General features: G+C 42.7%; 1 protein-coding gene across 9 annotated transcripts in view; it reads left to right on the forward strand.

The window, feature by feature from the left end:
* The window catches only part of KIAA1143 (KIAA1143 ortholog), a 62,747-nt gene that overhangs the window by 8,492 nt on the left and 39,978 nt on the right, over positions 1-14,277 (forward strand). For 3 of the 9 annotated variants that reach the window (XM_075493354.1, XM_075493357.1, XM_075493355.1), the window contains exon 3: positions 628-710. In XM_075493354.1, coding sequence (XP_075349469.1) covers positions 628-710 — 83 coding nt within the window. Of the gene's footprint in view, positions 1-627; positions 3,872-4,604; positions 4,675-7,525; positions 7,660-10,012; positions 10,033-10,818; positions 10,952-13,238; positions 13,486-14,277 lie in introns of those variants that run through there. The other 6 variants (XR_012774262.1, XM_075493351.1, XM_075493349.1 and 3 more) reach the window with 6 other exon arrangements.

The raw sequence follows: 14,277 nt of genomic DNA on the forward strand, positions 1-14,277 counted from the left end.
CATGCACAGGAGCAGAATTAGTCAGTAAGAATAGTTTGGTGATTTTACAAATACAAAGAAACCCTAAAACTTTCATCCCATATGAAAATAAAAGGCAGGTTTATGACCGTGTAATCTTTTTAGCTGTCTCAGGTGGACAGAGTATGTTAAAAGAAAAAGAAAAGCTTTGTCTTGTATATGTGCCATTTTGTTCTTTAAAGATATATCATAATTCCGACATAAGCGCATTTGTTGTTATGGATTTTACAACTAGTGAAGTGGAATTAGAGGATCCTATAAAGTTGTCGTCTCCATTTTGATAAGTGGATGCGGCTGGATTGTGTGGGAAAAGCTCTACTGCTCACAGTCTCTTCTAAGTTAAAGCTCTGGTTAGTGAGAACCCATTTCTAATAGGAACTGCAGGAGAACTGTCTTCAGGGGCTGGTTTCCATGGAGCAGATGCGTGTGCACGAAGGACGTTCATCGATACAGACTTTGTGGCCAAAAAAATACATTTTCATGATTGTTGTATTCTGTCAGAGGTCTCGCTGATCTTGGTTCTGGGGAAAAATAAAAGATAATAGTGAAGGTCTGTATGTGTGTGTGAACATGTGCAGATGAGTTCTGATTTTACTCTGTTTGTTATAGATGGTGAACCAGAACCTGCTGATGGAAAAATTCTGTTCAGAAAACCAGCCAAACGTTCATCAGAGAAGTTTTTGGACTTCAATGTAAGTTCAAGTAAGAAGATGAAAGAGGCAAAGAAAACTAAGAGAGAAGCAACTACTCCTCAGAGTACAGCTAAGCAAATAAAAAATAGCAGTCTTCTCTCATTTGATGATGAGGAAAATGATGATTAGGAGCTGTATTTTTTTATATTTTACTTACACTTCTAGAGATCTGAGTAAGATTGAGTGTTTTCCTAGAAATTGAGGCATGGTATCTGAGTCTTCTCTTGCTATAGTCCAACTAGAGAAACATAGTATAAAACTAGCAAGAGCTAAGTCTTTGCAGTTCAGATGGAACTGTATGAACAGTATGTTATGTCTTATTTTAAAAGAGAATTTAAACATGTATGTAAAAGCTATTTGAGGTCACAAATGTGTAGCAAAATATACCTGTACATATCCAGCTTATATAAATTTTCAATCAATACATTTTAAAATAGCTTTCATTACTAAAAATGTATTTCCTCTCTATTTACTGGCCTTAGTTGACAGTTGTGTGTTTTTTACCTGTTATTGTTGACTTGACATTCAAAAGAGAGAGACTTCATTGCTGCGGAATAGAGACTGAAGTTTCCTGTCTCATAGCTTAACAAAAGTTTGCCCTAACTTTTGCATGTGTGGTTTGGCAGATTAGCTCTTTGCAGAGCCCTTGCAGTAAGTGAGCCTGCAGTTGCTAAAATCATGCAGTCTTAATCCTGCCTTTGGTGAATGCAGTGTAAGAAGCATCAAATTAATTTGAATTGATTGTGCTAGCAAGATATAAAATTTTTGATTGTAGTTCATGGTATCAACTAATGCAAAAGAAAGATGCCTAAACCCTTGGATATTGTGCGCTTTGGTTATCACACTGATGGGCTCAGTGGTTTGGTGCTGGTTTTTTTCTGAAGTATATTTGTTCCAGTTGGCTACATATGTGTTCATAATTATTTGGGATCTCAAACAGCTTATTTTAAAAAAATTATTTAATCTTTAAGCTGTGGAAAAGCATTATTTTGGTTTTCTTCAAGTAGGAAATTGTAAACAGGAAATTAAGTCAAGAAATGTTATAGCTGTGATACAAAGTTTTAAAATTTTTCAGTTGCCCATGTACAATACACTGAAAGTGACCATTTCTGTACCATTTATGTAACAGGATGTGCTGAAATTCAAAATAACAGAGAGCTGATGGAATTGGGGAGAACAAGGTGGTGGAAATGGGACTAGTGACTTTGAAATTATTTTGAAGTATGGTGTGTTCTGTAACCATATTTAAGCAAGACCTGAGACTGCTGCAGAATTAGAGGGTACAAAGCAATGAAACCAGTTCTTCTGCTGCGTGACAGGACATTCAAAATTATTTGGGCTGTAAAGCTTCATTGAGGAGCAAATTTGAAGTTGCTGTGTGAAACAGCTCATTTTAGCTTGTTAATCTGGTATTAAACAATAAATTACGTTTTCTATAAGTGGTCCAAAGATACTTTAATGAAAATTTCAGTGCATAAAATGGGATTTTTTTGTCACCTGATAATGAAGCCTCTTACGACTGCTACCTGTCTCTGTACATAGCAACCTCCTTGCAGCATAAGACCAATGCAAGTCTGCATACTATTTCACACTGTGTGAGTGCATGTTACTCTGATTTTGAAAATGAATAGATTTGTTGTCCTTTCAGAAAGTTAAAACCAGACCTATAAATGGATATTAAAGTCATGTTGTAGCACTGGTCTGATACTAGAACTGCCAGAGAGGTGCAGTGTGACAACCTGATTATTCCCATGAGGACATGTTACATTTGTAAATACATAATTTGTCTGTATTCTGCATATATAAAAAGAAAATGAAACATAGGAAGAAGAAATACAGAGTCAAAGGTTCCCAGGGATTAATCTTTCCATTTATTTTGTATACTTCAAACTTGTTTGAATCCATTAAAAACTATATATATACACCCATGAGAAATCTTGTAGCATTACAGTATACTGAAGGAATATTTGGACATATTTCAACAACTGAGTAAATACTCTGACTTGCTGAGACTCGTCTGAAAGAATGAATTAACCGTTGACTGCTTACTTAAACTTTTCTGGTTCTGTGCGTCAGCACAAAAATATATTTGCTTACATTTTTCTTGCACAGCCTGAAAGCTCTTCACTTTAGCTGTGAGGCAGTTTAGGAGACATGGCTGTCAGGAGATAAATGCTTGCCAAGGATCAGAGGGAATTTGGATTTACCTTAAAATTAGAGAGGGCCTCCCAAATATGCAGCTGATTTGGCATGTTCGAAATAAGATTGAGGTCTTGTTTGAATCTGGTTAGTAATTGCATTTAAACAAAAATTACTATTCCTAGTGAAAGACTTGTGAGACTGAAGTCCAGTAAAAAGAGAGTTACCTCAAAATATTGGGTGCGGTACTTTTGCTTAATCATGCTGCTTGCCCTACAACTTCATGACAGATGTCTGGAATGCAAATAAATTAACAGGGTTTACTTGGAAATAATATAATGAAAGGCATGTTGTTCTTCAGGCAACACAGCAGGGGAAAGAAAGGTGGATACGGAAACCCAGTTTCTTTCCTTTATTCTGACTGATTTGTAATGCTCTGACCAGGAGGAGACCTCTGTATTCATTGTATTTCACCCCCAGTTTACTTAACAATAAATAATTGGATATATTTATTAAGAGGTGTGAGTGATGCACAAAAGTATTTTAGTCAAGCAGTCATGTGAAAACTCAGTGTTCTTAATGTGACACACCAGGAAAATTACACACGCCATCAACTCCCCATGAAACCTGTGACTAAAGAGAACAATTACTTGTTCATTTAAGAAAGAAAGGTGAAACTGGCTTAAGCAATCACCTGCCTTAAGCAATGGGTCATGGAAAAATAATAATCGCAAGAACTTTCTAATAAAGGGGAAGCCAAGGTGAGCCCATGGAACATGGGGCTAGGACTGGAACGGACAATTTTCCTGGCTTTTTCTTTTTTTCTCTCTTCCCTGGCCCCATCCTCAGTGCTCTTCCCCTCCTGTAGCGGGGAATGTATATATATTTATTTTCTTGTGGAGCTTGCTCAGCTAAGCGTGAGAGAAGCGCTGTGGAGAAGCAAGGTGAAAGTAGCTGTGGATTACCTAATATGGGAATCTTGTACAGTTTTTATTAATACAATCTTTGAAATTTCCCAGTTCGTTAAGACTCCAAAACATTTATTGATGGTGGTCTTAGTTCTCACTCTTCTTAGCTGAGCAGTAAGGCAGAACAAACCCGGTGAACTGTAGTAGCATTGCAGCAATGGATGCTTATAGTGGAGGCTTTTTATGTTGCAAAGGTGCTTGGATGTCATCAGGAAACGTGAGATGCTCTGTCACCTTTCTTGGTTTTGAAGAGAGAGGATCATTCTCTAAATGATAGGAATCAAGGTGAATCATCAAGAATGCTGCATTATGCAAAGACATGGGACAGAATGAGCAAGAAAATGCACGTGTGGGCAGGTGGTCCAGGAGTTCCTACCCTTGGTTATATTTCTAGCCTGTCTGATTAGGTTAATTTTTCTCAAATAAAAACAAATTGTTGGACTGCAAATGGTCATTTCATTGGCCTAAACAGGAAGGGATGAGTCAGAATTGTATTCTGATAGTTTTTTATGTCCGGCACTTTTCCAGGAAATACAATTTGGAGGATCAAAGGCTGTGTTTTTCAGACACTGAATACAAGAAGCCTGTATTTAGCTGTTTTAATTACACATTTTTTTAAGTTTCATTACAGGACTTGATGTCTTTTTTTACAGTGCTTCAGTATATAATCCTGTTAGGAAGCTGCAGATTTATAATGAAGCAGGAAGTAGCAATGTCATCGTTTCAGCTGATTGTTTCCCTTGTGCTGTAGTGTATTAACTGAGAAATGCTTCACTTGGCTGTGTAGAGCCAGTTGTATTCTCAAGGACCTCAGGCATGCCTGAAGATGAGTCATTACCTTTGGTACAGCACAAGAGGTATGATATGCAGTCTCAGCAAGTGTTTGTCCATTGAAGTTGGTTAATAACCTATAGCCCTCTCCCGTGGCAAGATGCCATAAATCAATCCTTTGTGCATTCAGCAAACAGAAAGGCTGGTGTATCAACTGCCTTTTCAGTATCATCCCTTTATTCCCATTCCTAGAGTGAGGTGTTAATCTGCAAAGAGATTTTTCATGTCGTAGACCTCCCCTTCTGCCCCATTTCCTTGAGAGCATTCCAGAGACAGCAGTCACAAGGGTAGCCGTTAAAACCACGGGAGAAACACCACAGGGTTTTATGTGAGTGACTGCAACCTCCTGTAGACTTCCTCAAGATTTTGAGAACCTACAAAATCTCAGAGCCAGCGCCTGGGAAGTAACTTCCTCCTGGGGAAAAGGGATGGGACCAGTCAGGAAAATTATGCAAGATTGAATTCTACAGTGTTTACCCTGCTATCACTTCTTATTTTTTGTTGGAGGTAAAGCAACAGCTGGCAAAAGCAGTTTTTCCTCTATCAGAAGATGTAAAGTGGCTTTGGTGCCATTCCAATCCATATGGCAAAGGATTCCTTTTCCTTGACTCCCGTGGCAGTCCTCAGTGCAATGCCTGATTAATTAAGGCCATGGGCAAGAGGGAGCTACCTTGTAATAGGCAGAAGTTATTAGAGAAAGGTGTTGTCAAGCCTCCGTGGGGTAACGGTGATCACTGCACACTTCTAGTTTTGATATCATAAAAGAGTTGTTCCCTTAGGGACAACATAGTGACAACGAACTTTAAAAGGGCAGATTATAAAACTATGAGGAAAATGGTTAACAGCAGGCTGAAGGGCAAAGAGAAGTACTTAAAAACCATAGAGATCTGCCTGGAGGCTATTTAAGAACATTGTATTAGAGGCACAGATGGTTTGTATACCTCTGAGCAAAAACATAGCATGTGAGAAAGAACGAAACTCACAGGGTTATGTGGGAGAAAAGCGTGAGCATAGAAAGGTTGAAAACGCATCCCTTAAAAATGACTACTGTCTGAATGACAGACTAGGAAACGTTATCAGGAGAGTGGAAAGAGCTGGAAAGTGTCAGTGCTAAGAAAAAGACTGTAGCAGCTGCTGACTTTGGATCCCCAGGATGAAACACCGAAAAGTGATTCTAATAATGTTCTGAGCACTTTGCCTTTGAAAACTGGGCTACTCCAGATGAGACTTCACCAGAAAAACAAGGATGCTCTTAATCTGAGTTAGCTAGCACTAACCAAAATCTCAATAAAGCCAAAGCAGTCTGCAGCTTTAATACGTGGCTAGGCCAAATTTAAGAGTAAAGGAGCCCATTCAAACATAGTTTCTTTATACTAGGACTTTAATTTCACCTTGTGTTAGATTCAGTGCCAAAAATGATGTTTTTAATCTTTGCCAAAGAAGGCAGAGAAAAAAAAATCAAACACTCCTAAAAAGTCTAATTTTAGTAAAAGCAGAAAGCCTACATTTATTCTGGTACAGCTTTGGGCTGAGAGGGAGACTATCTGATAAGGATGTAGTGAGGTTTGCAGAGCTTTTTCACCAATGTGTAATTGGGCAGATGCAGCATTTTGTTGTCATGTATCTGAGAACAGGAACACACTGATTATAAATTAGAAGGGGAACATCTCAAGTATCACAAATCTGATGATGTGTGCAAAAAAAGTGTCCTTGTGAAATCAATGAAAGTTATTTTCTGGTTTAAAACCAAGGAAAGGCAGGGGAAGGTTAGAACAACTATTTTGGCAATAAAAATTTGATGCACACAGTCTCAGTGGGACCAGAGCCCTGGCATCTAGGCTGTTTTATTCTGCCCTGTTAAATTGAAACAAACAATTCAGCTGCCTGAGTCTCTTCTTTTCTCCTCTGACATGCCAACTATCTCGAGAGAAGAGATTAAGCATTGTTCTGATCAGTGCCATAGCAGCAGCAGCAGCAGTTTTATAATTTAAAGGCTGCATAAAATTTATGGAGCACTGAGAAGAGCTTAAATCAATTTTATGATTTTCATAAATTATTTCAGGCGGATGATGTTTGTGTAGAAAGCCAGTGATGTTTGAGCTGTTTATCCAATGGACAACAACATTCAAAATAGAGATTTTCAAAGGCACCCGTGGGAATTACGCGTTCGAGTTTGATGGGAGTTAGAAGATTTGTTCCTTTGAGCTACTTAATATTCCACTATTAATTTTTAATCATGCCAAATTGTTTCAAAGACTTGGTAAAAATCAAAATTAGAGGAAGGTCAAATTCAGAGCAATTTTTAAATTCCACTGCTATTGTGCTTAATGTGCTTATAAACAGTGTGTGTGGGGGTAACTTGTAATTCTATTTCAGGTGAAAAACCACTTTGGGACTTTAAGAGTTAACCCTTTTCTTACCACAGTGTAGTTTTGGGTTGTTGTTTAGGCCTCATTACTGTGAGGAACCTTGTTCTCTCTGCTTAAGCCTGTTCCTGCAAATCGCTCCAGCTGCTACAGAGAAGGATCTGCCTCTAGAGCACAAAGAGAAACAATACCTGGTTCCTCGTCACACATTTCAAGATTATATAAGACAGATACAATTCCTTACATTACAGATATGAATACAGATTGAACTTTCCTTCCAGACAACTAGCCAAGGCGGAGCTGATAAGACACAGTTCCCATTTCATCCTATTTTGGGTATAATTGGTGCTTGAAAGAGCCCTCCCCTCACTGGGCATTATACCCATCAGGATACAGATAGTTTGGAGACCTTTCATCATATCGGTATACCTCTAAGCTATAATATTCAGTGCTTAATTTTCTGTATTTTAAACTTCTCCAACTCCTCTAAAAAGAAATCATTGTGTTTCAGATTATTGCAGACTGAATATGCTAAACATGGTATTAATGGGAAGAACCATTGCTGAATTCCTCTATGCTGGATGGGCAGCTTGGGCTAAGTTATTTTCTGATGTTACTCCATTGCTCTCAATAAAATGATACTGATAGATATGTGAGCTCCTTACTAAACCTGAACAAGGTAGTCTGAGGTGAATAGGTTTAAATTCAAGGAAGTGAAGTGTCGGACACTCCAGGATCTTGCCACTGAATTCCTATAGCCAACAACATACATAAATGATGGCAGCAACTGACTCAGTGGTCATTCTGCAGGAAGGATCTGTGACTGCCGTGAATTAAAAACTGAACATAGGCCACGGTGTGAGGAAAGCTAATGCAATTTCGGCTCTATAAATAATGTGTCATGGAGAAGAAGTGTGAAGTAATCCTACCCTACTTATTCTCTGCTTCAGACCTTAGCTGGAGTAATGCGTCTACTTTTGTGCACTATACTTCAAAAAAGAAAAATGTAGACCAATTGGAAAGTCCAGCAGAAAGTAGTGCTATTGATCAGAAGTCTAGAAAACATGACCTGTGAGGACAGATTGAAAGAAGGGGGTTTATACATCTAGAGAAGGGAGATGCAGGGGAGGGAATAAGAATGTGATACCAGTCTTCAGATATGTAAAGCTTGCTGCAAAGAGGAAAGTAATAAATTGTTCTCTGTGTCCACTGGGAATACAAAAAGAACTAATGGATTTAAATTGCAGCAAAGGAGATTTAAGGAAGACATTAGGACAGGCTTTCTAGCTGTAACAGTAGTGAAGTACTGAAACAGATTGCCTGGGGAGGTTGTGGAATCTTCATTGCCAGACGTTTTTAAGAACAGGTTAGACAAACATCTGTCAGGAATGATTTGGGTATAATTGATCCTGCCTTAGGGCAGAGGGCTGGACTAGATGACCTCGCAAGGTCCCTTCCAGCCCTATTTTCTGTGGCTCTTTCATTAGGAGGGCTGATGTGATATTCCTAGGACCTCATCATTCCTTTTAAAACCAAAACCATGGTATAGTGATGCCAAGAGTCAGATTTAAAGTGACAATATCTGGGAAAATTCAAAGCTTAAGGTTGATATCCCACCCTTAATTATTAACACTTGAATGTGTGTAACACTTGTTCAAAGGCTAAATACTTGGAGGTTACACAACTGAGTCTTTGATGACCAGACCGTGATCTTTTTGATAGCATAAGAATCTGTTTCTTCTAACGTGTATTGATCTTATATTGCAACTTCCATTTCATCATTTGAGTAAGCAGAAGGCATTGGTCTTTAGCATCTAACATATTCCAGGTGGGGTCACTCTCATTTCACATGCCATCACACATTTGGCCACATGCTGTGCTTCCACTCACTCACTCCAAAGCTTGTTCTTCCACTCCAATTTATTATGACGCTAGAGCTCAGGTTCATTACGTGGTTGTGTTTAAATCACTAATACCACCGTTAATATGCTTGGTACACTTCTCTCCCTTCTCAGACACTGGATATTCCTCCTGCTGCTTTCTGCTCACATGTTCTTTTATTCCTGTTGATAAATTTCATTTTAATCTGTGTTTTGCTGCTTTCCCTTCAAGCTGTGCTTGCGTTACAAACTGCGGTTCAGCAGTTTAGCAATTGGGTTGCATCCAAATATTACCAAATGCCACATCTTTTAATATCAGGCAGAGCAGCTTGAATTTTCTTCCTCAGAGTGCTGCAAAAGACACACTGGCATGTTTTCTGTGCAAACGCCAAAAAAAAAAAAAGTTTAACAAAAGATGGGGGGTGTGAAGCAAGCTGAAATGTCTGTATTCCCAGAATTTTGTATTTTCCCTGACTTCAGGTTTTAGTTCATGACCCAGCTGCTGATTTATGTAACATGGTGGAACTATGCCAGTTTCGAGCAGCCAAGAATTTAGCACTGTCACTTTGGTGACTGGTGGTACCTTAGTGTTCAGCGATGTGACCATATGTTTTTCTCCCCAAAGGCCATGCCCGGCCATTGATGATCACAGTATTGCCAAGCCCTCAGGTTCTAAAAAATCCTATGTCAAACCATGAAGTGGGGTTATAATATTTACACCCACACACACGTGTATGTGTGTATATACATACGTATGTATGTATATATTATACATTTGATTTGAATTTGAGTTTGGCCCTTCAGTGTTCATGGCTTCTGAGCTTTTCTCTACAGCTACATGGAGAATAGAAACTAAAGTAAAAATAAAAACAAAACCAGAATAAAAGTGGGCTCTTCACATAATCACAGAACTCTTCCAGAAGCTGAGGCTTGAAAAAATTCAACATATACCATGAAAGCTGGTAACATTATGACTGGATATTTGGCCATTAAATTGTTTTACTGCATCCAGCAGAGAGAAGTATGCTATCGGTTATTTTTCATAACGATTAAATGCTCGTCAGGGTGCTGTTAAGACACCCTTTCCTCTGTGTATCTTTGATATTCCCTTGTTACAGACTGACCATATTCACTGAAGCTGTGGGTACTGCATGAGGTTTGCCGTCGAGGAGGACTTCCCTTGATTGCTGTGGGCTTTGGATCAGAGTCAAGAATAGCTTTTGCCACGGTTGCCCATCTGTTTCACTTGAGACTTGCCCTTCACATGTTTTGGAGATAGATGGACAAACAATGCAGATATCCTGGTGCATCCAGATCATGGCTACCTTCCTTGTCTTTTTTGTGCATTCTTTGTGCGTATTCCCCAGCTTCTGCTGTGGTTGTGTATGTGGGGGATACAGTGCACCTCCAGGCCGGTGCTCCAGATCCCACGTGTCCCCTAAGTTTCAACTTAAGACACATTGGCTCAGCACAGCCCTTTGTCCGAGGACGGATTTCCCCCACGTCACTTGTTTCTACTTTGTGCTTTGCATTGCTCAAAACACTCATTTGCTCCCCCCTGTGGGTACAGTCCATGGCAAAGCATCACTTGACCTTAAAATGCAGTTTCGTTCATTTTGCCCATTAGTTAACACTAAGGTTAAGATGAAGGTAAACCTTGTTATTCGGACACTGCAATGGGGATCATTTCCTGCTCCTGTCACACGTTTCCTGGGTAATACTGGTTCTTAATGTCTTGTTTTCCCATATTGGCAGTTCACCATATACCACAGCATGAGGAGAATAATACTTTTTTCCTACCTCTTTTGTGTCTAACTTGCCTATTTACATATGGTGGCATTTTTTTTGGATTGTGAGCGCCCCAATGCATTTTTCCTTGTACCTCTTGGGCCATTTGCTCTTTAGTTTTTCCTCCCCCCTACAGCCCCAGCACTGAGGCTAACACGTCACCCAGCAAATCTTCCCCGCAGGGAGGGAAGGGGCCTGTTTCACTGCACCGCCTGAGCAGAACTGGAGCGAGCATTTGCCATGCAAGCCTGTTTCTCAAATTCAGTGAGGTAAGGTATTTGCATCCTATCACACCTCTGCAAACGTCCTGTGTTGTCCTCTTTGCCCTCAGCTTTGGGTTGGCACAGGCAGAGACCGAAAGTGCCTGTGAATGGTGCTCCGCCATTCCTCCAGCTCCTCTGCACCTGTAAGGAGTTCAGAGTCCACGGTGGCTGCAACACCAGCTGGATTAGGGTTTTGCATGAGTTAGAGACTTGTATGTGTGGATGCTAGCTTTTTTAAGGCACCTTTCAGTGCTTGGGAACCTGTGTAGGCTCTCATAAATAAATGCTTTTATGTCAGGTGTCAGCTTTAGTGCAGTCATACAATACCACACGCACAAATACATACCCATGGATCTTGTTGAGCTGTGTGGTTTAGAAAGCCAGTTCCAAGGTGATGGTTCGAAGGGACAACACTCCTGTATTATGAGTTTACACAGCACCTACCCCAGAGAGCCCTAATCTGTGCTACAGACTCTGGAGTGCTACTTTAGTACAAAAAATAATAGTAATTTGTAAATGAATCAGGGAGATTTTAAAATCAATTTTCTTCAGCAAACAGCAATTATTGAAATGGTTGCAGTTATCGCTGAGGACTGAGCGTATAAAACGCTTCAAGATACAGAATTGGATTCTATAAACATATAATTCTTTTATCAATAATTCTTGTAAGCAGGCTTCTTTCTACACTCTCCCTTTTGCCAAAACTCTCCCCTCTATTGTATACTGAGCTCATTTCCCTCTTGGATAGCTGTGGATTTGTTCGTATACAAATTAATTTTATTATTGACTAGAACGAACATTTGGAGGATAAGAATGCCATTGCTATTCATACCTAAAGGTAATCAATACAGGTACAGAGGAATAAATATTTTCTAACTGAGTCAGCATCCTCTCTAGCCTTATTTCCTTTCTCTAAAACCCCCAGGACTGTATCCTGGCTGCTGTACGTGTGAGCAAAGCAGTGAGAGGCAATAGCATTTACATCTTGTTACCGAAGAAGGATCACGAGGGAGAGAAACTTCTCTCCTGGTCTTGCCTCTGACCGTGCTCCAGCTCAGCAGTTACTCACTCATAACCTATGCCTACCCTTTGATTGCAGTGGCAATAATTACTTGTCTGTCATCCATTTGTTACCCCCAAAACAGTGAAGAAATAAATCCCTACCTGAAGTGGCCTGATGTCTGCTTGGGAATGGCAGCCAGCAGTCTGCGGCCACAGCGTTTAAGAGAGAGGATGTGAGGGGATATTACGATGATGTGGTGTGGTTTACATCAGCCTGGGACCTGTCTGCAAAGTGAGTATTATTAGCACATAAAAAGCAAAGGAAAGGGGAAAGAATAGCAGAAAGTGGTGCAGTTTGCCCTGTTCCTGGCCTATTCCACTGGCCAGCTCCAGCTACTCCCGACCGATCATTGGTGCCGTTTGCAGCGTTTCAGGCTTTTCTCGCTCAAAGGCACCCAGGAGATTTACACTCGCTTGTAGCCAGATTCTGCCTTAATTTACGCCTGAAATCAGTCGGGGGCTGACAGCGTCAGAGCTAAATTTTGCTTTGCTTCAACCGGCTGGTCCTTTCACGGAGCCAGAGGGAGGAGGCCACCGGGTGCCCCGCCAGCAGCACCCTCCACAACGCCGGAGCGATTCTGGGAGGCCTGTGTGGGCCTTGTCCCCTCGGCTCTGTCGGGCGAGCGGGCCCCGCGCTGAGCGAGGGCCGATGCTAGGGGCGGCGGAAGGTGGCGGTGGCCGCGGCCGTCCAGCTGCTCCAGCAAGCCCGGCTTCCCTTCACAGACAGGCTTCCTTCACCGCATTTCCCTCAGCTCACAACCCGGCCGAGGCCGCCGCGCCTGCCGCCCTTCCCCGCCGGCTCGGCGCGGGCCCGCTGCAGCGCGGCGGCGGGACGGCAGGTGGCGGCCGCGCCTCAGGCAGCGGGGCGGGGAGGCCGCCTCCGCGGCGGGGCGGGCCGGCGGGCCGCGGCTGTGTTCCCGCGGGTTATCTCCGGCTCTGCCGCTACGCGCAGCCCCCGGCATCTGGCGCTGGGAGAGCGCGGCTCGGTGGCGCTGCCGGCCCGCAGGACCCGCGCCGGAGCCTGCGCCCCGCCGCCCTTCCCCGCCCGACCTTTCATCGCGGCGGGGGGCTCGGCTGGGAGGCAGCGCGGTTTTCCTTAGGGCTGTCAGCAGAAGAGGTGTATAGCGCAAGGCTGGTGTTTGGGGGGGGGGGGGTTTGTTTATTTTTTCCTTATTTTCCCTCTTGTCTTCCCTTTATTTCTCTTTTCCTCCTCCCTCTCCTACATATCTAGGGCAACACCTGCTGCTCGGGTTTATATTTAATTTGGGATGAGCGAGGAACAAAGTGCTGCGAGGAGCAAGATACAGTGATGCTGGCTTCCGGTGAAAGCTGCGTTTCTTGGGTTGCCGGTGCTGGCTGCCCGGTGGGGGCTGCACCCTGGGGCTCTGTGGGGCAGCCGCCGCACCCAAGGGTGCCCGCTGGTCCCCTTACGGTGCTCCCGGCCGCCGCGTTGGCCCCTGCCACACGCTGCGCTGCCGTGGGCAAGCGGGAGCCAGGGCCCGGGGTGCCTCGCTGAGGGCCGCGGGAGCCAGGGCCCGGGGTGCCTCGCTGAGGGCCTTGGGGCCTCAGGGCTGGCTGGCCCCGGGGTGAGGATGGGGATGGGGACGGGGACGAGGCACGCCAGGGCTTGCACGCTGCTCTGGCCGTGGACCTCCACGACCCAGGATTAGTGGCCTAACTGATGGGCAGCGCCGAGTCAGGCCGCTTGCGTTGGTCAGGGGCGGGTGGGAGATTAACTGCGGGGAGGATGGGGAACTGCCCGTGGAGCACCCAAAAAAAAGACCAAAAATAGGGCTTTAGCAAGACAGCCTTAAAATTCAGCGAAGAAAAAACATAGTGGAAAAGATTCCCCTTTGTGACATAGGGTGCTGGTTATGGGCTGTATCTTGCAATTCTTACACTCAGAGGTGGAAGCTTAGTCACGTGGAAAGTCTCCACTAGCTTCAGTGGCAGCCTCCATAACCAACCCCACAGGGTGTGAGGGAGGCATAGCCCAATTCTGTGTGCCACCATCGAAACTTTAGTATCATCGATATCATCAATTGATTTGGCTGGCTGTATTTGCAGCGCCTGACCTGCCTTCTATTCATGTTACTTATGATTTCTCTCCCAACACAGATGTGCCCAGAACTTTATTAAGCAAAACAAACTGGAGTTGAATATTTAGGCTGAAGTGCAATCTGTAATGCAAAAGGAGAGGCCGTAGTAAGGTGTGATTTCTAATATGTCATAAAGTGCAGAAGAGTTCAGGTCAAGTAATCGATATTTGT

Source organism: Mycteria americana, chromosome 2, assembly GCF_035582795.1.
Source record: "Mycteria americana isolate JAX WOST 10 ecotype Jacksonville Zoo and Gardens chromosome 2, USCA_MyAme_1.0, whole genome shotgun sequence".
Lineage (NCBI taxonomy): Eukaryota > Metazoa > Chordata > Aves > Ciconiiformes > Ciconiidae > Mycteria > Mycteria americana.